Source organism: Hemicordylus capensis, chromosome 12, assembly GCF_027244095.1.
Source record: "Hemicordylus capensis ecotype Gifberg chromosome 12, rHemCap1.1.pri, whole genome shotgun sequence".
Classification (NCBI taxonomy): domain Eukaryota; kingdom Metazoa; phylum Chordata; class Lepidosauria; order Squamata; family Cordylidae; genus Hemicordylus; species Hemicordylus capensis.
This window is the reverse complement of record NC_069668.1, coordinates 7,063,184-7,085,695: the sequence shown is the minus strand read 5'-3', so window position 1 is coordinate 7,085,695 and position 22,512 is coordinate 7,063,184. Positions and strand designations below refer to the sequence as shown.

General features: G+C 48.3%; 1 protein-coding gene across 1 annotated transcript in view; it reads right to left on the bottom strand.

The window, feature by feature from the left end:
- The window catches only part of MYL10 (myosin light chain 10), a 63,358-nt gene extending 44,391 nt beyond the window's left edge, over positions 1–18,967 (bottom strand). Inside the window, exon 1 of the mRNA XM_053275524.1 lies at positions 18,908–18,967. Coding sequence (XP_053131499.1) covers positions 18,908–18,952 — 45 coding nt within the window. The 5' untranslated portion in view covers positions 18,953–18,967. The remainder of the gene's footprint in view (positions 1–18,907) is intronic.
- Positions 18,968–22,512: the final 3,545 nt, after the last annotated feature.

Genomic DNA, 22,512 nt, shown 5'->3' with positions numbered 1-22,512 from the left:
TCAACCTCCCCTTCAATGAAGTTAACAGGGCGAGCACTCCGTTCACCTCATTTTATTGCTCATGTGCCACCGTGGCACATGGAGATGCACGAGTAGACCCCCAACCGGGAGGCAGCAAGCAGCTTCCTAGGCTCGGTGGGGGTCTCCCCAGGATGCCCCGCACATGCATCCTGGGACTTCCGGGAACCAGGCAGCCCCTGATCCCCATAGCCCCCACCAGCTCCATGATGTATGCCAGGGAAATATCAAGGACGGGAAATATCAATATCAAGGGCGGAGCCGGTAGTCATGTGGGCGGCCGATCCATCCGCCCAGGGCTCCGGGCATGATTGCCTGAGCCCACTCTCCCCGCAGACCTCATCAAGGTGCTTCACAGTGGCCTCACAGTGAGTCATCAGAGCCTTGATCCATCTCACTCAGTATTGTCTGCACTGACTGGCAGCGGCTCCCAAGGTTTCAGGCCAGAGTCCTTACCATACCTACCAGGAGACACTGCCAGGGAGTGAGCCTAGGCCCTTCTGCACACACAGCAGATGCTCTGCCACTGAGCTATAGCCCCATCCCCTAAGAGGAAAAAGCCTTATCCTGAGCCAGACAACTGGTCCATCTAGCTCAGTATTGTCTACACTGACTGGCAACAGCTTCTCCAGGGTTCCAGGCAGGCGTCTCTCCCAGCCCTAACTGGAGATGCTGCCAGGGATTTAAGATGGGACCTTCTGCATGCAAAACAGAGGCTCTTCCACTGAGCTATAGCCCAGTCATCAGCTTTCAACCCTTAGACGCAACAACAGGTGATTAGCCATATAAATTTAACATTGCCCGAATAGCCCAACAACCCAAAAAAGACAATAAGCTTAGAACATCGGAATCTGCCTTCTACCGAGTCAGACCCTGGGTCCATCTAGCTCAGTATTGTCTACACCGACTGGCAGCAGCTCTCCAAGGTTCTGCCTGGCATGCAGAAGGTCCCAGGTTCACTCCCTGGCAGCATCTCCAGGTAGGGCTGGGAAAGACTCCTGCCTGGAAAGCTGCTGCCAGTCAGAGTAGACAATACTGACACGGGGATGGGGCCATAATAGCTCAGCAGTGGAGCCATGGGGATCTGCAGGACCTTTCCTGGGTGGGGGGTTGCGGGGCAAAGCCAGCAATTCAATCCCCCTCCCCAGGAGTATGTTCTATTGAATTCAATGGGAGTTGGCATAATTCGGGGGGGTATGTCCCCCCGCCCTCTGAACGCCCATGGGTGGGAAGGTCTCAGGTTCAAGCCTGAGCATCTTCAGGTAGGGGTTCCTGAAGGTCTGCAGAGTCACTGTCAGTCTGAGTAGACCAGGGATTCTCAACATTGGGTCCCCGGATGTTGATGGACTTCAGTTCCCCTAATCCCCAGCCAAAGGCCATTGGGGCTGGGGATTATGGGTGCTGAAGTCCAATAACATATGGAGACCCAACGTTGAGAACCCCTGGAGTAGACGATACTGATGGGGCTGTAGCTTGTTGGTAAAGCATCTGTGTGCATGTAGAAGGTTCCAGGTTAGAGTTGCCATGCCCCTCGAAATCCTGGGTTTCCCCCAGATTTTAAGCATCTCACCCAGATTGCTTAGCCCACCCAGATTCGCTCGGATTTCGGCTTTCATTAAAAAAAATAAAAAAATAAAAAAGCTAAGCTCCATCCCTTGTAGAAATGGAGTTATGGATCAAAACGTGCAGCCACTCTTCTGCTTAAAAATTATTTTCAAGCCAATTTACATAATATGCAAATTAGGCAACTGGATTTGGAAAGCCAGAATATGGCAACCTTATTCCAGGTTCAATCTCTGCCAATAGGTCCAGGCAAGACTAGGAAAGACTCCTGCCTGAAACCTTGGAGAGCTGCTGCCAGTCAACGCAGATCATTCTTAGCTAGATGGACCAAGGATCTGACTCAGTAAATGGCAGCTTCCTATGTTCCTAGGATTATTAATAATTTGCGTCTCACTGAAGTACCACAGTCCAACACGAGGTGGCACCTCTCTGACAACAACAACAAAACACCCTGCCTTGTAAAAGAAAACAATCCTTGGAGCAGTTACTGAGTGTGGGAAAGATCTAGCCATTTAAACACCTAGAGCTTACCAATAAAAGCTGATACCGTCCCTGGACCCTGCATTCTGGCATGGAATGTCTCTTACAGTAACCGAGAACACCATGTACCGCAAACATTACATTGCAGTGGGAACGGGTCCTCCTCTTCTTCTTTCCCTGACTTAACTCGATGTTCTCTTTCGTGCTGTTAATGTTTCTTTTAATATTCTGTTACTTTTGCTGGCCTCTTTCTGGTTGCTGCATCTGCAGCAGCTCACAGGAGAAGGTTAAGAGGATGCAGAAGAGGATGTAAAATAGGTTGGGTCCAAATATTTCCAGAGGGACAACAAGAACCACAGTTTGGGGTTTAGGTTTTTCAAATCTGCAGAGTCAAAGAGCAAACCTCAGGGATTTGGACTGCTTTCCCCACCTTCATTTGCTTGTTCGAATACTCAGATTTTCCTCCCTCTGGCAAGCTTTGAGAGACAGCTAGGTTTTTTAAGTATAGCAACTCATCAATTCAAACTGCAGTGTTTGTTCATCCACAACTGTAGCAGTACAAACACCTCCAGAATCTCTCTTTGGGCCACTGGTTACAGAGCTGTAAAGAAAGTGGCACGGTTGTGAGGTTTAAAATGTGAGAAGAAATGAGAGACAGTGTTGTATGCTAAGGTACTGAACTAGAAAACCCAGATTAAGATTTGATGTTTGCTGCTTTGATGTTTGCTGGGTAGCTCTGGGCCAGTCCTTCACTCTCAGCCTAACCCAATCTCACAGGGTTGTTGCATGGATAAAATAGGGAGGAACTATGCATGCAACCCTGAGTTCTTTTTGGAGTAAGGGTGGCGTACAAGTTAAATTGCCATGAAATTGTCAATTTCCCATGAAATTGATTGCCGGGAAATTTAGGACCAGCAAAAAGGAAGTATTTTTTCACACAACACATAATCAACTTGTGGAATTCTCTGCCACAAGATGTGGTGACAGCCAACAACCTAGATGGCTTTAAGAGGGGTTTGGATAACTTCATGGAGGAGAGGTCTATCAACGGCTACTAGTCAGAGGGCTATAGGCCACCTCCAGCCTCCAAGGTAGGATGCCTCTGAGTCCCAGTTGCAGGGAAGTAACAGCAGGAGAGAGGGCATATTCCCCACCTCTTGCCTGTGGGCTTCCTAGCGGTATCTGGTGGGCCACTGTGTGAAACAGGATGCTAGACTAGATGGGCCTTCTTGGGCCTGATCCAGCAGGGCTGTTCTTATGTTCTTACGTAAATAATATCAGTGGCATCTAAATTAAAAAATGTCCAGAACCCTCCAGGCTGCAATGGAAGTGGAAAAATAACTAGCATTTCAGTGTGCCAAAAACTTTGGATTGTGCCTAGAGTGAATCTGATAATCTCAGTGGTAGGACACAAGCTTTGGAAGCAGGAGATCCCAGGTTCAATAATTCCTCTTATCTCCAGATGGCTTCTCTGTCTGAAATCCTGGAAAGCTGCTGCTGATCAGGGTAGACAGGACTGAGCTCCATTCAATGCTGGAGTTCTGATAGCATGAACTGTATACATCCGCTCTCTGCCAAACACCTTTTGGAATGAGGCCGAGCTTATAATTTTGCAAGATAAGATTAAAATAAAATAAAATAAAATAAAATAAAATAAAATAAAATAAAATAAAATAAAATGATGGTGGAGGAGGAGGAGGAACGCAGACCGAACACAGAGATACCACCCATGAGTCAACCCATGGATGCAAATGTGAAAACAATCGAACTAGATCAACAAGCCCACAGACGTCTTTGGGTAGTCAGGCGCACCCAGCCCTGGCGGCCTGGTTATCAACTTGCATGACAGTGCATGTGAATAATCATCACCACACTGTGAGGTTGCCAACTTTGCAGAAAGAGCTGGTATCTGATCAGTTGATTAAGCTCTAGAGAGATTTAATGGGTGGAGACTCTCTGGGAGAGAAAAAGGAAGCCCGAACAGAGCTGGCCCATCCACTAGGAAGACCTGGGTGATTGCCCAGGGCACAATACTGATGGAAGGGTGTGACATGCCTCCCCTAACTTCACCAAGCAGCCACTGACACGTCTGCCTTACTGGGAGTGCCCATTCACTCTCCTCCCTGGAGTGGGACTGCAGGGCAGAAGTGGAGAGAAAGAGTGAGGGAGGCCAGCCAGCCTTGCCTTGCCTTGCTTTCTCTCCCGTCCTGGTGAATGAGCAAACTGCCTACATAGGAAGCTGCCATATACTGAGTCAGACTATAGGTCCATCTCGCTCAGTACTGTCTACACAGACTGGCAGCGGCTTCTCCAAGGTTGCAGGCAGGAGTCTCTCTCAGCCCTATCTTGGAGATGCTGCCAGGGAGGGAACTTGGAACCTTCTGCTCTTCCCAGAGCGGCTCCATCTCCTAAGGGGAATATCTTAGAGTGCTCACACTTCTAGTCTCCCTTTCGTATGCAACCAGGGTGGATCCTGCTTAGCTTCAGGGAACAAGTCATGCTTGCTACCACAAGACTAGCTCTCTTCCCTTCCCTTCCCTAGCTCAAGTTAAAGATGGCGTTCCACACTTCTCGCCTAGATAGGAACATAGGAAGCTGCCATATACCGAGCCAGACCATTTGGTCTACCTAGCTCAGTATTGTCTACACAGACTAGCAGCAGCTTCTGCAAGGCGTGTGTGTGTGTGTGTGTGTGTGTGTGTGTGTGTGTGTGTGTGTGTGTAGGGCTAGATGTCTGTGTGTGCAGGGCTGTCCTTAGGCAGGGCAAGCAGGGCAACTGCCCCAGGCCCCAATCTTTTAATGCCCATAATTTATTTATTCATTGTTAAATTGATATACCGCCTTTCATTAAAAACAATCCCAAGGCGGTTTACAAAAGTTAAAAAACATATAATAAAAATGACAGTTAAAAATATCAAGCTAAAAATATGACAACAAATCTGATTTAAAATATATAAAATACAAACATAAAAACTGTACACAGATAGAAACACAAAGAAGCAGCAATAAAACAATAATGTAACTGCCTGGATAAAAAGCCAAGATTTAACAAGCTTTCTAAAAACTGTGATGGAGTCCGAGGAGCAAATGACCACTGGGAGAGCATTCCAAAGTCTGGGGGCAGCAACAGAGAAGGTCCTGTCCTGCGTGCATGACAACCAAGCCTTCTTCATTGTCGGCACCCAGAGCGGAGCCCCCTCAGATGATCTTGTCAAGCGAGCAGCAACCATTGGGTTGCTGCCCATTAAAATTAACTGGAAGGAGTCGCCACACCAGCTGATTTGCCTCAGGCCCCACACCCCACCAGGACTCTCTAAGGACAGCCCTGTGTGTGTGTGCCAAAGTCAAACTTTGCCTAGGGCCCAAAAGTCCTAGGGCAGTGATCTCCACTATCTGTCAAGTGGGGGCCACTTTGACAAAAAGCCTTCAAGGTGAGAGCCATTTCCCTCTGTGCTGACTTCCACTGAGTACTACACTTTCCTCAGTGCTGGGAGGGCCCTTGAAGAGAGACAGAGCCTTCTCTGCTTTAGAAGGAAAGCCCTGGGAAGGGCTGCACTCTCCAGCACTCCAGGTTAAATTCCCTGGCAGCATCTCCAGATGGGGCTGGGAGAGATGCCTGTCTGAAGCCTTGGAGAGCTGCTGCCAGTCAGTGTAGACAATACTGAGCTAGGGGGACGAAGAGTCTGACTCATTAGAAGTCAGCTTCCTATGTAGACTTTGGCAAAAGGACAATGGCTCAGCAGTAGAGCATTTGCTTGGCATGCCAAAGGCCCCAGGTTCAATCCCTGGCAGCATCTCCAGGTAGGGCTGGGAGCGACGCCAGCCTGCGTTGGGGGTTGTAATTTTTATCCCCCAGATTAATTAGCAAAGCACTAAAGAAGCTACCCACTCCAGTTACAGAGTAGTTGCAGAGTTTAGTTATTGCAGCTATTTAGGGAAGACACGTGGAGATTCTGGTAGAATAAAATACTAAGTATTTATTGGTGAGGTACACTTTGGATAGGAAAGACGTGACCCTAATCTACAGAACTACATAATGAATAGGCAGGGGGAGAGGGAGAGAGATGTTTCCATCTGCTCTCTAAGAGGAAGGGAAGGGATTCTGACTCTCAAGAGGAAATACCTGTAGTGTAGAGTCATATCAGGGGTCATAGAGTAGAGTCAAGTCGATCAGCTAGGGAGACCCTTACTCTCTATCTCTACTCCCAATGCCCCTAGTGTTGGTGCAAAAGGTCGATGCCCTGTAAGTCCATCTCCAACAGCCTGAAACCTTAGAGTGTTGCTGCCAGTCAGTGTGGACAATATTGAGCAATCTGGTTCCGTATAAGGCCCTGCACTCCATCCAAGATGCATACCTTCCAAGATGGCGGAGGGGTTCAAGAGGGCTCCGTTGCCCTTAAAGGGCCCCCTCCGGCACTGGACAAAGCACAGCACTGCACAATGGGAATGGGAGTCTCTGTGTGGTGCTAGGGGGGGCATTCAGCTTCAGCCAAAGCTTCGCGCAGGCCCAATAAACAATGCATCACGGAGCCACACTTGGGGTTGATGGGGGCTGCCATTGGCCCCTGGGCCTTACAAAGAAGAGCACTGTCCTGGGGCCAGCCCTAACCCCAAGCAACGACAGGAAGAGTCGAACAAGGCATTCCCCCAAAGAGCAGCGTTGGAATAGCCATTGACCGGAGAAGGCAACCAGAAAATGGGGACAGACAAAGTGTACAGAAGACCATCTGTCAGTTCTCTCTCTTTCATTGCAGAGGCAAAAGGAGGAGAAAAAGTAAGAGTCATCAGAAAGCATCAATAAATTAATTAATAATAAATTAAAACGTGGTAGGGGCAGGAGGCGTCTCATCATTCTTGCCCTACTTCACTTCAGAGACCATCGCAAAAGATTAGTCGCTCATATGGTGATGACTCTTCCCCTCTGGGGAGCTGAGCTGCTTTCTCCATTTCTCTCAGAGCTTTTAAGATCACCACATCAGAGAGAGAGAGAGAGAGAGAGAGAGAGAGAGAAAACTGCACCTCTAAAGTTGATGATTTTGGAGCACAGGTTGAGTTGCACAAAAGAACGTGCTGGTTTTGCAGTATAGGTTTTGGTTTGCAACTAAAGTTTTGGTTCTTTCTTAATATTTGCACTCCAGAATTTGAGTGTTTTGCAATTTGGCTGCTTTGCACTGGAAAATGAGACTGTAGCTCAGTGGAAGAGCATCTGCTTGGCATGTAGAAGGTCCCCGGCTCAGACCCTGGCAGCATCTCCAGGTAGGTTTCAGAGAGACTCCTGCCTGAAACCTTGGAGAGCTGCTGCCAATCAGTGTGGACAATATTGAACTAGATGGACCAAGGGTCTGACTCAGTATAAGGCAGCTTCCTATCCTCTATAATAAAGAGCCAGGGTGTGCGCCCGTGTCATTTCTCGGCCTGTGTCTTTCTCGGCCGTTCTGGGCATGCGCATGAAAGATACGGCCATCCAGACACGGGCGGCCATGTTGATCAGCGGCAGGGGGACCGGGAGGACAGAAGCAGCAGCGGGGGAACCGGGAGGGCTGAGGCGGCAGCGGGGGAGCCGGGAGAGCAGAGGCGGCAGCGGGGAACAACAACAACAAAAAAAAATGGTAGGGAGAAAAGAGAAGCGGGGGGACTGGTAGAGCAGAGACGGCGATGGTGGAAATTAAAAACTGAAGTGGTGGGGAGAATAGAGCGGGGACACCGGGTGTCCGGCTCCCGTCAGTGACGAGCGGGTGGCTGGCTGAGGCGCTCCGCTTCTCTAAAGCTGTCTTGGGGCTGTCTGGACCTTTCCCCCTCTCGCACGATAGAGGCGGTGATGATCCCGAGCAGCCTCACTTTTCGGGCGCGGAGCTTGGGGAGTGGGGGACGCGCGTCCTGCCCTGTATCTTAAGAGGCACTCTGGAAGCCCCGCCTCCCCCGGGGCCGCCTCGCGCACTTCTAGGTGTGCACCTAAACACGCCCCCCCCCGTGAATATGGCAATAGGCACGTACCTCCCTAGGGAAGGCCTCGCCAGAGGAGCCGGGGTCGGAGTAGCGACACTGCCCTTGCCCAGGAAGATGCGCTGGTGGCAGGCGGCCCGCCGCGTAACGTGTGGCGCTCAGCCCAGCATCCGTGGCAAGGAGACAGAGGCAGGCGGGCGCTTCCAGCAGGCTGACGTGCGTGAGGAGAGGCCAGCCTGCGCGCCCCGGCCACGCCGAAGGGCCCTTCGTGGGGGGTCCCAGATGGTGGCGGGCCCCGCGGGCCCTCCCGGCGGGGGCGGCAGAGAGGGAGAGAGGGAGGGGCGGGTCCCAGCAACACAAGGCCAGATGATAAATGTCTAGCAGCAGCAGCAGCGGGTTGATTTCCTCCGGTGGGCTTTCACTTGAGAGTCTGGAGGTGAGTCTCTATGTGACAGCCTGGTGCGCTTGGGGGAGTTCCTCCCGCAGCTACTGGAAGAGGCTCCGTCTCTGCCCCGCTCCCTCACCTCTCCCACTGTCCATCTGCCACCGGGAGCCGGTTAGGTGCGACAAAAAGCAAAAGAAAGAGAGGCAGGTACCGGGAAGGTACTAGCTAAAATGGGCCAGGGACTGAAGAAGGAAGGCAAAGACAGGGAGAGAGAGAGACAGACAGACAGACAGACATAAAAGAAGGAGTGAGGGAGGAAGACAGGACAATAGAAAGATGAAAAGAAAGAAAGAAGGAAGGAGAGAAAAGAGAGAGAAGGGAAGGAAAAGGACAAAAGAAACAAGGAGAGAGGGAGGGAAATTAGGAAAGAGAGAAGTAAAGAAAGAAGGAAGAAGAAAGAAGAAGGAGTGAGGGAGAAGGACAAAAAAAAGACAGAAGGGAGGGAGGAGCCGCCAGCCCCAAAGAGCGCGCCCATTAAAGAAAGAAAAGAGGAAAAGAGGAAAAAAAACAGAAAGATGGAAGTGAGAAGAGGTGGCCCAGAGGTGGAAGAAAGGAAAGAAAGGAGAGAGAGGGAGAGGGAGAGAGAGGAAAGGAAGGAAAGGAAAGAGAGGATGAAGGAGAGAAGAAAAAAGAAAGAGAGAGGGAGAAGGAATAAAGGACACCCCCCCCCCAAAAAAAGGTACTAGCGCCTGTTATTTTAACGGGCTAAAAAATACTAGTGTTCCTATATTCTGAAGAGGGGCTGCCATAACTAAACTTATGAAACCACTTCATACGGAGTCAGGCCCTTGGTCCACCTACCCCAGCATTGCTTGCTCTGACCAGCAGCAGTGTTCCTGATCTCATGTGGAGAGCAGCCCCTGTCTAAGGTAAAGTGTGCTGTCAAGTCGACTTCGACTCCTGGAGCTCACAGAGCCCTGTGGTTTTCTTTGGTAGGATACAGGAGGGGTTGACCATTGCCTCCTCCTGCCCAGTATGAGATGATGCCTTTCAGCATCTACCTATATCGCTGCTGCCTGATAGAGGTGTTTCCCATAGTCTGGGAAACATCCCAGCGGGGATTCGAACTGGCAATCTTCTGCTTGTTAGTCAAGCATTTCCCCGCTGCGCCACTTAAAGCGTAGACCTTGTCTAGGGTTGCCATATTCTGGCTTTTCAAATCCAGGTGCCTAATTTGCATATTATATAAATTGGCTTGGAAATCATTTCTGAGCAGGGTGGCTGCATGTTTTGCTCCATAACTCTGCTTCTACAAGGGCTAAGCAATCTGGTGAGATGCTTAAAATCCAGGTGGAACCCGGAATTCCAGCGGGGGGGGGGGCATGGCAACTCTACCCGTGTCCATCACCTGCTACCTGAAATCTTTCAGCTGAGGATGCTGGAATCAGGAAGACCTGAGTTCAAATCCCCATTCCGTCATGAGACTCACTGGTTGACTCTGGGCCAGTTAATTATCTCTCACCCTAACCACCTACCAGGATTGTGGTGAAGATAAACATAAGCATGTACACTGCTGTGGGCTCCTTGGAGGATGAGTGGGTGTCAGGCTCCCAGGAGACGAGGTGGGCTTCTGGCCCTCCTTGAACTCCAGACGACTGCGTAGGCACAGAAAAGGTCAGCCTCAGGAACAGCCAGGGAAGGAGGTGAGTTTCTCACCTGAGTCCTCCTCCTGGCTTGCTGTATTCAGCCGGTTCCTTCTCCTGGGGAACTCCCAGCTCCCATACTCTGAGGCAGCCCCTCATCATCAGCTGCCTTGTCTTTAAATGCCGCCCCCCTGCTCCGGTGCAGACTTGATGGGGCTTAAAGCCTAGTTCCAGCCCCACCCCCCTTCTTGACCTTCTTTCCTGTTTCCTGGAGCTGTTCCCTGCCACTCATTATAAAGTTTTGGTTAAAACTGGTTTTTGCCAATGTAGGCCTGGTTTCCTTGGTAATGATGGATGACTTTCATCATAAAGTGGAAGACCTCGTTTAAAAATAAGCTTCTTTAATTTGGGTTCTCCCACGAGGAAATTCATGATCAGGCCTGGCAGGTTAATAAGCCGCGTATTATGCTGATACAGAATTACAAGTCGATACAGCCTGTCTAAGGAGTGGTAACTATTTGGGGAAACAACTTTTTAATTCCAAACTGGCAGCATATTTAGATAATATTCTTATCCCTAAATTGAGGCGTCCATTTACTCTTGCTCGCCTAAACGCCCTTCCAACGGCTGTTAGGGATGGTAGATATAAAGGGATCCCATTTAACTTAAGGATTTGCCCCTGTGGAACGGGTGCCATAGAAACTACCCCTTATGTTATTTTATACTGTAAATTTTATAGTGGTGCTCGTTCAAAATTAATTTCTCCTCTTTGGGTCACCCTGATGAATTTTATTTAGAGTTTTTGTTATCTAACTTTTGCAAAGAGATCACTTTCAATGTGGCTAGGTTTTGCTACATTGTTTGTATTACACGCTCTAGTCTTATGTAACATTTTTTGTTGTATTGTCTGATCTATGATCGTAATAAAGTTTATTCTATTCTATTCTATTCTATTCTATTCTATTCTATTCTATTCTATTCTATTCTATTCTATTCCCTGCCTTGCCCTCTCAACCCCACTGGGATTCGGCCAGCCTGGAGGGCCACGCAGGCAACCAGGTAACACAGCATCCTGACAGCGGGACAGAAATGTAAAAACAAACCAACCATCTGAGGATGCCGGGGTGAAAGCGCAAACCGTATGATCTACCACTAGCCCTAACCCACTATAAATACCACCTTGAGTTAGGCAACTTGTCCAGAACAGAGGTGCATATACTGAGTCAGACCCTGTTCCCTCTAGCCAGGTATTACGGGCTCTGACGGGCAGCAGCCCTACAGGGTCTCGGGCACTGGTGGCCCTTCCCTTCCCTGTGGCCTGAAAGACACCAGGGACTGAACATGAGGCCTTCTGCACAGTGCACTGCATGCTCTCGGCACCAGATACATGGATTCGCTGTGCAGGTTCTCATGGGCTTACTTGGAACCCGGCTCGAGTGCTGAGGCATGGATGTAAATCGCCTTCCTTGGGGTTCCCCAGAGTTGGCAGGCATGCAACTCCTTGCAAACCTCGCTGCTCTCCTTTGGCCGGTCCCTCCCACGGTTCTGCAGCGCCATTACCCTCGTCTCCTTACAGCACCTCCAGCCTCCTCGGCTTTCTCTCAGGTATTTAAACAGCCTCCACACCCAGCTTTGCCCTTTTTGCTAATAGCTGCACATAGACAATTCATCAAACTCATCCGGAGCTGTAAACCTTGTCTGAGCAACGCGACGTCATCCCAAGAAGGACAGGATATCACCCAGCTTGGAGAGGCCAAAAATGTTACCTTAGGAAGGAAGAATGTTTTTACCCACCCAAAATGTGGCCTAATATTCTTCCACCCGCAAGCGAGATGGAAAAAGACAATTGAATCATAGAGAAGCAGAAGCAGACGCCCCAGTGGTGGTGCCTATTTTTTTGCCCTATGATCCCATTGTGTGTCCTCTTTCCTCTCTCCCCTCCCCTCCTCTCCTCCATCTGTGGTCTCCTCTCTATCAGCACTTTAAATTGTAAGTGCCTTGGGCAGAAAGTATTTGCTTATCATAGGGGCTGCTTTTCTGTTTCTTGTATGCTACCTTTTTATAGCTTGCTTAGAAAACAGCACAAGCTCTCACTCCTGAGGGTAGGACTAGGACCATAGGAAGCTGCCATATACCGAGTCAGACCATTGGTCTATCTAGCTCAGTACTGTCTTCACACATTGGCAGTGGCTTCTCCAAGGTTGCAGGCAGGAGTCTCTCTCAGCCCTATCTTAGAGATGCTTCCAGGGAGGGAACTTGGAACCTTCTACATGACCAGCAGATGCTCTGTCATTGAGCTATGGCCCTATCCCCTAAGAACAGGAACACAGGAAGCTTCTACTGAGTCAGACCCTTGGTCCATCAAACTCAGTATTGATTACTCTGACTGGCAGCAGTGTCTCCAAGGTTTCAGGCAGGAGTCTCTCCCAGACATACCTGGAGATGCTGCCAGGGATTGAAACTAGGACCTTCTGCAGATGCTCTACCACCCTGAGCTACAGCCCCATCCTTACAACAGACAGTACTCACATGTAGTCACCCATCCAAATGCACCCATCCAAATGCAAAAAGTCGCCCATTCAAATGCAACTGAAGGTGGGCCTTGTTTAGCAAAGGGTTCACTGCTTGATGCTCACACCTGCCACACCGGCTCTTCTTCGCCCCTAATGGACCAGAACGGATGGCTTGAAATGACAAGGTAGCAGATTCTCAGCTGGACGTTAGGAGGGGCTTCCTGCCTATAAGAGCCATTCAACACTGGAACAGCCTGCCTCATGAAGTGCTGGAGGTTTCCAACCAGAGGCTGGGCTGCCATCTGCCAGGGATGCTGTAGCAGATTCCTGTGCTGAGCGGGGGGGGGTAGACTAGAAGACCCCTAAGGTCCCTTCCTGACACAGAAGGGAATTGACCCCATCACCTTCCACACCCTTAATTGCACCTGCTTGCGGTTGCCTCCTTGGTCTCTCCCCACCGCCCCTTCTAGCCATCTCCAGCTGCTGTGGCTGAACTCCTTCTCAGGCAAACAGGTTTCCCCACCACAGCCCCTGCATCTGTGTCTTGCTTGCGGGGCTGTATCCATCGAGAACCTCCTCCCAGTCCCAGCAGATTATCTCTGCCGCTTTGGGCCTGTCAGCTCTCATCCACACGCCCTTGACGGGACAAATCAAAGTCAGTGAAGCGTGGCCACCCGATCAGAAGCCGACAGAGACTGCCCTTGACCAACCTCTGCCCTTCCGGGCGACTGCTCCACATTCATCTCATAGGAACATAGGAAGCTGCCATAGACTGAGTCAGATCACTGGTCCATCTAGCTCAGTATTGTCTACATGGGCTGGCAGCTGCTTCTCCAAGGTTGCAGGCAGGAGTCTCTCTCAACCCTATCTTGGAGAAGCTGCTGGGGAGGGAACTTGGAACCTCCTGCATGCAAGCAGGTAGATGCTCTCCCCATAGCAGCCCCATCCCCTTATGGCAGGCCTGCTCAACTTAGGCCCCCCCAGCTGTTTTTGGACTGCAACTCGCATAGTCCCCAGCCACAGTGGCCAATAGCCAGGAATTATGGGAGTTGTAGGCCAACATCTGCAGGAGGGCCATATTTGAGCAGCCCTGCCCTAAGGGGAATATCTTACACCACTTGCATGTGTAGTCTCCCATTAAAATGCAAACCAGGGCAGACCCTGCTTAGCAAAGGGGAACTATTTATACTTGTTAGCACAAGACCAGCTCTCCTCAGATTCCAGGTCCCCCCAAATGGCCTTGTCTAGTCAAGGAGCATCTCACGTGCCCCGGGCGCCACCTGAAGAGGCGCCATTAAAAAAAAATTTTTTTAATGGCCGCCAAAAACAAAATGGCCACTGTGCATGCTCAAATGGCCTTTGCAATGCCCTAGCCTAGGCCATGCCAGGCCTCACAGAGGCCATGTGAGCATGTGCGGTGGCCATTTTGTTTTTGGTGGCCATTTAAAAAATAATAATAATTTTTAAAAACGGCCACCGCACTTCAATTATTTTCAGAATATCTGGGAAAAGCCAAATTCTCCATTTTTAAAACTTATGTAATAGTGATGCCACAATGCATTGTAGAGAACTAGACAGGCACTTCTGTTTAGTTTTCCAAGTACACCTCCACATAGTATTTGGGTATTTCATGAGTCCCAGCATACTGAAATTTGTAGTTTTCCAGCATTTTTTGGCCTGGCTACATCCACTGCTAAATAGTTTTTGAAATATTAAAAGATTAACGAGCTTGACTTATATTTTTCAGCCGATATTATGGTAAAGTTATCTGAAAGATGGGTATCAGATGTTTGGACAGGGGTGCAATTTCAGTGCTTGCCCTAGGCACTATTTTCCCTAGATACGCCTCAGGAGTCTTCTCTCCCAGCCTTATCTTGGAGATGCTGCCAGGCATGAAACTTTGGACCTTCTGCATGCAAATCTAGGGCTTTTCTGCCTACCTGCAGCCCCATCCCCTAATGGGAATCTCTTACAGCACTCACGTGTGGTCACCGATCCAAATGCAAACCAAGGTAGACCCTGCTTAGCAAAGGGGTCTATTCATGCTCGCTACCTAAAGGCCAGCTCCAGCTCCTCTGCCCTTCCTGGAGAGTCCTCCCCCTCTAAATCATCCCCCCCACCCCAATATTTCCCCCAATATCAAGCCATTGAAAATTGCCAGGGTTGCTTTCAAGAGTTACTATCACGTTAAAAAATAGAGTAGACTTGTTCTCTGCTGCTTCCGAGGACAGGAGGACTAGAAACAGCGAGTTGAAATGGCAAGGAAGCGGATTCCAGCTAGACACTGGGAGAAATTTCCTAATCAAAAGAACTATTTGACCATGGAACAATCTGCCTCATGAAACGGTGGGCTCTCCTTCACTAGAACTTTTCAGAAAGAGGCTGGACACAGTCATCTGTCAGGAATCTTCTACAGCAAGGAGACCCCCAACTTTGGCTGGGGATGATGGGAGTTGTAGTTCAACAACAACTGGAAAGCCAAAGTTGTCTACCCTTGCTGTAGAGCAGTGGTTCCCAACCTGGGTTCCTCCCGATGTTGCTGAACTACAACTCCCAGCATCCCCACCCACAATAAACTGAGGCTGGGGGTGATGGGAGTTGTAGTTCAGCAACATCTGGAGGAACCCAGGTTGGGAACCACTGTTTTAGAAGATTCCTGGACTGAGCAGAGGGTCGGTTGGACTAGAAGATCCACAGGATTCCCTTCCATGGTTCTATTTTATTTCATTTATTTACATATATTTATTTATTTATTCATATGTGTGTAAAGTAAAGTAAAGCTGTGCCATCGAGTCGGTGTCCTGTGCTTGTCTTTGGTAGAACACGGTGGGGGGGGGGGCGTTGACAATTGCCATCTCCTGCGCAGTATGAGATGATGCCTTTCAGCATCTTGCTATATCACTGCTACCCGATATAGGAGTTTCCCATAGTCTGGGGAACATACCAGCGGGGATTCGAACTGGCAACCTCTGGCTCCCTAGGCAAGTTACTTCCCTGTTGCACCATTAGGTGGTTTTTTAGACTGAGTCCTTGAGACAGGGGACTATCTTTTTGTTTTATTTTGCTGTGTAAACCGCTTTGAGAACTCTTTTCGTAGCAAAGCAGTATACAAGTGTGTTTAACAACAACAACAACAACAACAAGACCTGCACATGAATGTTTAAGATATAGGCATTTCAACGCCTAGGCATGAACATTTTAAGGCATCATGCAGTGCAAAGCTTGCTGTCACACACATCTTCTAAATGCAGAGACATATTTTGAATTGCGGATAATGTACTGTGGGCTGGTTAGGTCATCCTATATAATAAAACCCTAAGGTACCTGCGTCCGTGTCTCTTGAAGGTGTTTTGCGCATGCGTGGCGCACTCGTAAAGGTGTCCGTGTATGCAGGGGGTGCCTGATTGGTCCTAGCGGCACACCCAGGAGAACCAGCGGGCCAGGCTGTGGGCGGCCATGGTGGCCGCGGAGCCGAGGTGGCGGGCCTGGCCAGGCAAGGCAAGGAGGCGGCGGGGGAAGCCGGGCAAGGCGGCGGCGGGCCCAGCCGGAGCCGTGGGCAGCGGTGGGCCCGGCCGGAGCCGTGGGCAGCGGTGGGTGGTGGGCCTGGCCGGAGCTGCGGGCAGCGGTGGGTGGTGAGCCCAGCCGGAGCCACGGGCAACTCTTCTAGCGCAACTCTTCTAGCGCTCTTCTAACACCACTCTTCTAGCGCCTGTTAATGTAACGGGCTTAATGACTAGTTCTAATATAACTTGATAACTAACTCAATGGCCAAGCATCCTCCTGGCTTTTACATCAGTGGCGATGGGCAACTGCAGAGTAAATAAAATAAATAAATGCAGCATACAGAAGACAGAGGGGATTAATCAGCAGTGGGTAATTTGGGGGACCTTTTGGTCTGAGAGTTTCCATTAATAGTGTAAATGCTTGTTGAGGACGTTTTGGAGAACGCTGATCAATGCATAGAATGAAACAGACGAAATAGCATTTGCTCTCAAACCAAATTTTTTTGTCTCTCGCATTAGGTAGAAAGCTGTGTTTTCACAGTCAGATGTCACAGCAAGCCTGTATACAGAGTTCACCAGGATTGCTGAGCCCTGAAGAGCTGGTTGTGAGGAAACAAATTTCCCAGGCAATCCTGGTGAAACCACTGTGGTTAAACTGCACTTAACCAGGATAGAGATCAGGATTGCCATGATTGTAAGAACGCAGCCTACATTCGCCAACAATATTATATTTGCATATATTCACTGAACAAAATAGACCAAATGAACTCATTCACTCGCAATTCAAAGTTTTGCCTCTTGGATTTGGTAGAAACTAGATCAAAAACTATTCGCAAAGCATTATCATATTTTGCTAACACAGTTATATTTGCTACCAGTAGGTGAGGCTGGCCGTTGATCGGGCAAAGTCATTTTGCATACATTACATTTCTAGGAAATTTCAAGAAATTAAATGTATAGAAACATAGGAAGCTGCCTTATACCGAGTCAGACCATTGGTCCATCTAGCTCAGTACTGTCTACACTGACTGGTAGCGGTTTCTCCAGGGTTGCAGGAAGACAGGAGTCTCTCTCAGCCCTATCTTACTTAGGACCGTCTGCATGCAAGCCTGCAGGTACTCTTCCCAGAGTGGACCCATCCCCTAATGGGAATATCTTACAATGTTCATATATCTCCCATTCAAATGCAAACCAAGGAAGACCCTGCTCAGCAAAGGGGGCAATTCATACTTGCTACCACAAAACCAGCTTTCTTCTTTATATGTAATATAGTTTTTTATTAATGTGCTTGCAAAAGGAAGTAAAGTAACAATTTGGAATTTGTAAAATTTCAACTTCAAGCATTATTCATTTTATTGAATAATGACATATATGGTAAATTTGAATCTAAGATTATTTTCTGCTTTTCTTTGGCATGATGTCATTTTGGAATTGTTGTTTGGATTATTGAGTGTTAAAAATCTGTTGAGAACAATAACAGTTAAAATCTATTGTATCCAGAATTTCTTCCAAAAAATACCCCCCAAAAATTAAACCTTTCCCATGGCATACAGGTGGACCTCGTTATCCACAGGGATTCTGTTTTCGGCTGAAGAACACAGGGGTTCCGTTCTTGGATAGTGAAACCAAAGATAATGAGCCATTGAGGCAATGGGAATCGGAGGATTAGGTTCCTGGCGGGGCAGGGGGAGGGTTTAAAAGGCTGAATTGAAGAAATAATTGAAAGAAAGTGCTCTGTGAGTCTCCAGCTGTCAAGCAATGCCTACCAAAAGCCACAATTCTGCCATTTTCCCACAAAAAGTTGCAGGAGAAATCTCCCACCCCACAAAAGGAGCCACAAAATTATTCTGTGATGATGAAAAATGACAGAGAGGTCATTTCTGGCCACCTAGAAACCACGGATGCGTGGTTTTTGTTTTTATTTACTGCATATTCCGAAGTTAGGTGTCAATTGCCCGATCGCAGATATGCAGAACCACTGGTGCCAGGATTGCGAGTAACTAGGTTCACCTATATTACGTTGTAAAACGTAGTGCATTCAGCTAGTTAAAGGGGCAGGATTGCTTATGCACAATTTGGTATCTATAGGCCTTCGGGAAGTATGAATCTCCCCCCACACAAGCAAACATACAAAAGAGCAAATTCTTCAAAAATATATAATAGATTTGCAATCTAACAGAGAGCTTTTAACAAATATGCATCTTGGAGACCAGAAGTTCACCATATTTCAAAAGCATTTTACAATACCACAAGACAGATCTGGCAATAGCATTATTTTAACTGGGTAAGAGCAATGCAGAATACACTTACAAACTTGTATGTCAATGTAGCTGATTTATTATTCTTTATACTGCAATATTTCTAGCACTTGCACAACATATTTGTGAGGGTCTCTGTTTTTGTCTGTGAAATATCAGTGGTTTTTTGTTTTTGTTTTTTGGCTACTTTTTGAAAGGGATGCTTTAGGCTGAAAAGCATCATGGCACGTCATGGCACCAAGATGGTGTTTAAAGAGCAAGCACCCGCTGCCTATTCCCCTCAGGACCTAAAGAGGGTGCTGAGGCCTAACCATACACCACAGGAGCAAAGGAAGCCAAGTTGCATACTTAAGCCATGAGGTTCTGGGACCCAGTTCCAGACGGAATCAGGGTGTGTCTTCTGCCGGGAAAGTAGTGATCCTGTATCCCCTTGGCCCTTATCACATGAAGAAAAGCTGCCTCTCGTCTTGTTAAACGTCTTTAAAAGCCACATGCTGGATTTTTATTGCCACAGTAAACTCCTTTGTTTGCTGAAGCCCCACCCAATCACTTGCACACACCTACTCAAAGTCTATAATTTTCATTCATGAATCATCCCTACCTGAAGATCACGCCCGAGAGCTTTGAAGGAAGCAGCAAACCTCATTTATTCCATGATTCTTGGTTTTCCCTTCATTTCCCCTTTAAAAAATAAATAAATTCCTGGACGAAGCAAACACATACAAACAGAGAAAGTTGCCTTATACAGAGTCAGACTCTTGTTTCATCTAGCTCAGGTTTAGCTCTACACTGACTGGCAGCGGCTTCTCCAAGGTTTCAGTAAGGAGTCTCTCTCCCAGCCCTAACTAAAGATGCTGCCAAGGGAGTGAACCTGGGACCTTATGCACACGAAGTAGCTATGGCCCCATCCCCGAGGGTGATGATCTCAGTCTACTCACATGTAGTCTCCCATCCAAACCAAGGCAGAGCCTGCTTTGCAAAGGGGACCATTCACGCTTGCTACCAGCTCTTCTCCAGGAGGGAAAACTAATATCATCATCATCATCATCATCACCACCACCACCACCACCACAACAGATGTTCCACACCAGAATGGTTGGAGCATATCCTTGTTGCACTTTGCTTTCCTTCTCTGGTTCATGGATCTATTTTGGTTTGTAGCCAGCATTTCTACTCTACCTTTCTACAAAATGCCCCAGTAACAAACCACAGGAGCACCTTCAGCCTTGCCTGATGTCATGCCCTCCCCTCTGCTGTTCTAGAAGGCAGGTTTAGAAAGATCCCAATTGCAGAGAGACTATGCCCTCGGTTGCAACACTGGGCAGCTTGAAACCATGGTGCATGTCCTTCGCCACTGCCTCTTCTATAGAGCCAGCCGTGCCGATTTCATCCTGCCACTGCTTTTCAAGTACCCTGGTCGTCCGAGCCAGTTTTACACCTGGTTGCTGCTTTCTGATGCAGATCCTGCAATCACGTATAATACTGCCCAGTTCTGCGCAGCAGCGTACAGGATTCCTTGGTCTCTGACAGCCTCCAGGCCCTGCCCAGAGAGTTAGCAGCTCACAGCCCTGCTACAGCACCACATGAACTTTCTGACCATTCATAGTAATATTGCTTTTCTATTCCTATGCCTTATACCCTTTTGTATTGTTTTATGCTAGTCCAGGACCGTAATAAAGAGGATTGATGCAAAATGCCCCTACATTTCTTGGCTTCATTCACAGACCACAAAACTGGGATGGGGGCTATTTTTGGTGATTTTCAGTGTAGTAGGGTATGATTTTCAGGGTTAGATGCAAACGTCACCAGCATTCCTTTCAGCTCTTTTTGCCGACCACTGCCATGTTCCTGCCAGGATTCCCAGGAACAGTGCTACGCCATGAGATAGAGTCATTCCAAGGCTATTCTGGGAATCAATGGCAGCACTGATATATCATTTTATTTAATAATACATCATTAAACAACAAAATAACATTTTTTTAATTGTGCGTTTGTCAACCCGCCAGTATTGTGGTTTTGAAAATCCACCGAAATGAAGATGCAGCAAGGATGCACCCACAGTCCTCCATATTCAGCTCCCTGGAACTCCCTGCCTCTTGATCATCAGTTTGCCCCCTTCCTGTTTAATTTTAAAGGGCGTTTTCCAGATTACACGCTGCAACGTAGTTACAACATATCCGCTAAGTGCCCCTCCGTATTGCCAGTGTTTCCACATCGGTGTAGCTGCATTTTGTCATCAGGGTGCTGTTCATATTTCCCATGCCTTGGTTCGAATTTTAATGATGCGTTTTTGCCCTACAACGTTGTAAATGCGCTGCAGGAAAGTAGCTGTATTTTTCCACTGAAGGGAGCTTTTCCCTGCATTTTATGCATTGTAGCGTTTTGCAGTATGGACAGTTCTTTGCCCTCCCACATCTGTGCTTGCTGTCACTGCCCCCTTGGGAAGAGAAACAAGCATGGAGAAATCTCGGCTCTCCCCTCCTTTCCTCCCCACAGATCCCAAACCCCACACCTCCCTCCTCCTCCGCTTGCTTTTAATATAACTTGAGCTTGTCAACACTGACGGGGAAGGGAGAGCAGAGGAGCAGATTTTCTGAATCCAACCCTTTCTTGTGCACTTTTTTACTGAAGAGGAAGCCCATTGAACTAAATCATTTACTTCTGTGCATTCCCGCTTGCTTACTACAAGGCAAAGGGCAGAGAAAGAGAACAGTCACTTACTTAAAAGGAAGCCCATTGAACTGAATCATGATTTGTTTACTTCTGTGCAATCCCACAGTCCTCACTAGAGAAGCACTCCCCTCCCCTCCTATTTATTTATCTATCTATCTATCTATCTGGAGGCGCACCCCCGCCATCCTCCCTCCTCAGGAGAAGGCCCGGCAGGAGGGGAGGAGAGGAGAAAGGTGGCCCACTGCCACTGCAGGGCTCCCTGGCCCTAGCAAGTTTCTGCCTGGGGCACTGACTGAGGCGGAGTGGCATTGGCTGCTGCTGCTATTATGACCACCCCCAGCAGCCCCAGCAGGGTTGCTGAGGGGCCATGGGCCCCCGCCCCTGCCAGGGAAGAGAGCACACATCAGGGCGTGCCAGTTCCTCTCTTCCCCCCTTCCAGGCTCACCACAGGATTCCCTTTCACTCCTCCATATATATATATATATTTCCCCTGGAATCACTTGCGCAAGGATGCAACAACGAAAGGTTTTGTTTTGGAATGGTGCTTTCCCCTGCTGGCAGATTAGCACAAGGCATCCGAGATATAGATAGAGATGGAGACAGAGACGGAGATGGAGATAGATATAAAGATCGTCACATCACACACACTCCACAACTCCACTGGCCCAAATGGTGCATTTCAATGAGAATATGGACACTCCTGCCCGGAGAATAGGATACAGCAGACAAAAAATACAAATGGCCACCAGCTGACAACGAGGCATTAAACAATCCTTTGCTCTCGTTTTGAAACCGTTGCACGATTCCATCAGAGTTTGCAACGCATTAACCATTGCAAAGCTCGTAGTCCAGGAAACTCCAAGGAGAGCTTAAAACTGATTTTTATTTCAACCAGCCCCAACTCTGTACATTTCTCTGTGACTACCCTACATTTCTATGATGCTAGAGGTTGTGTTTTACTGTGTTTAGTAATGAATTCTGTTGCAAGCTGCCATCAGTTTCTTTATGATTAATGGCAGCATATATATCTTTCAAATACATAAATAATCTACCAGGCTGTGCCCATGCACTATCATGAGGGCCAGGTCATCCACTAGGCAGACCTAGGCACTGGTTCTTGGCGGCGGGGTCGAGGGTCAGGCACACAGACAGTGCTAGAATATAGCACTGCCAAATATTCTCTCTGTACCTCTTGGATTGCACCTCTGGAGTTCTGTACATTGGCATAAGAACGTAAGATGTGTAATCCTGCACCTCTGCACCCCAAAATACACAGTCTTCTTTGCTCATTGCATCTCAGCCCCCCACTGAACAGATAAGTCTCCTAAGCTGCGTTCCATCTCTTGAATCTGAATTGTCTGCCTCAGCGTTCATGGGAACTCTCTCCCACTGTATCCACAAACCAGAACAGGCTGGTCACGTGAACTCATCAATGAGCAACCCGTACAGCTCAAGCTACTTCTTGGCTCTGTGGGGAACCAAAATCAAATTTTGCCTAGGGTGCCAAAAACTCTAAGGCTGGCCCTGCCTATA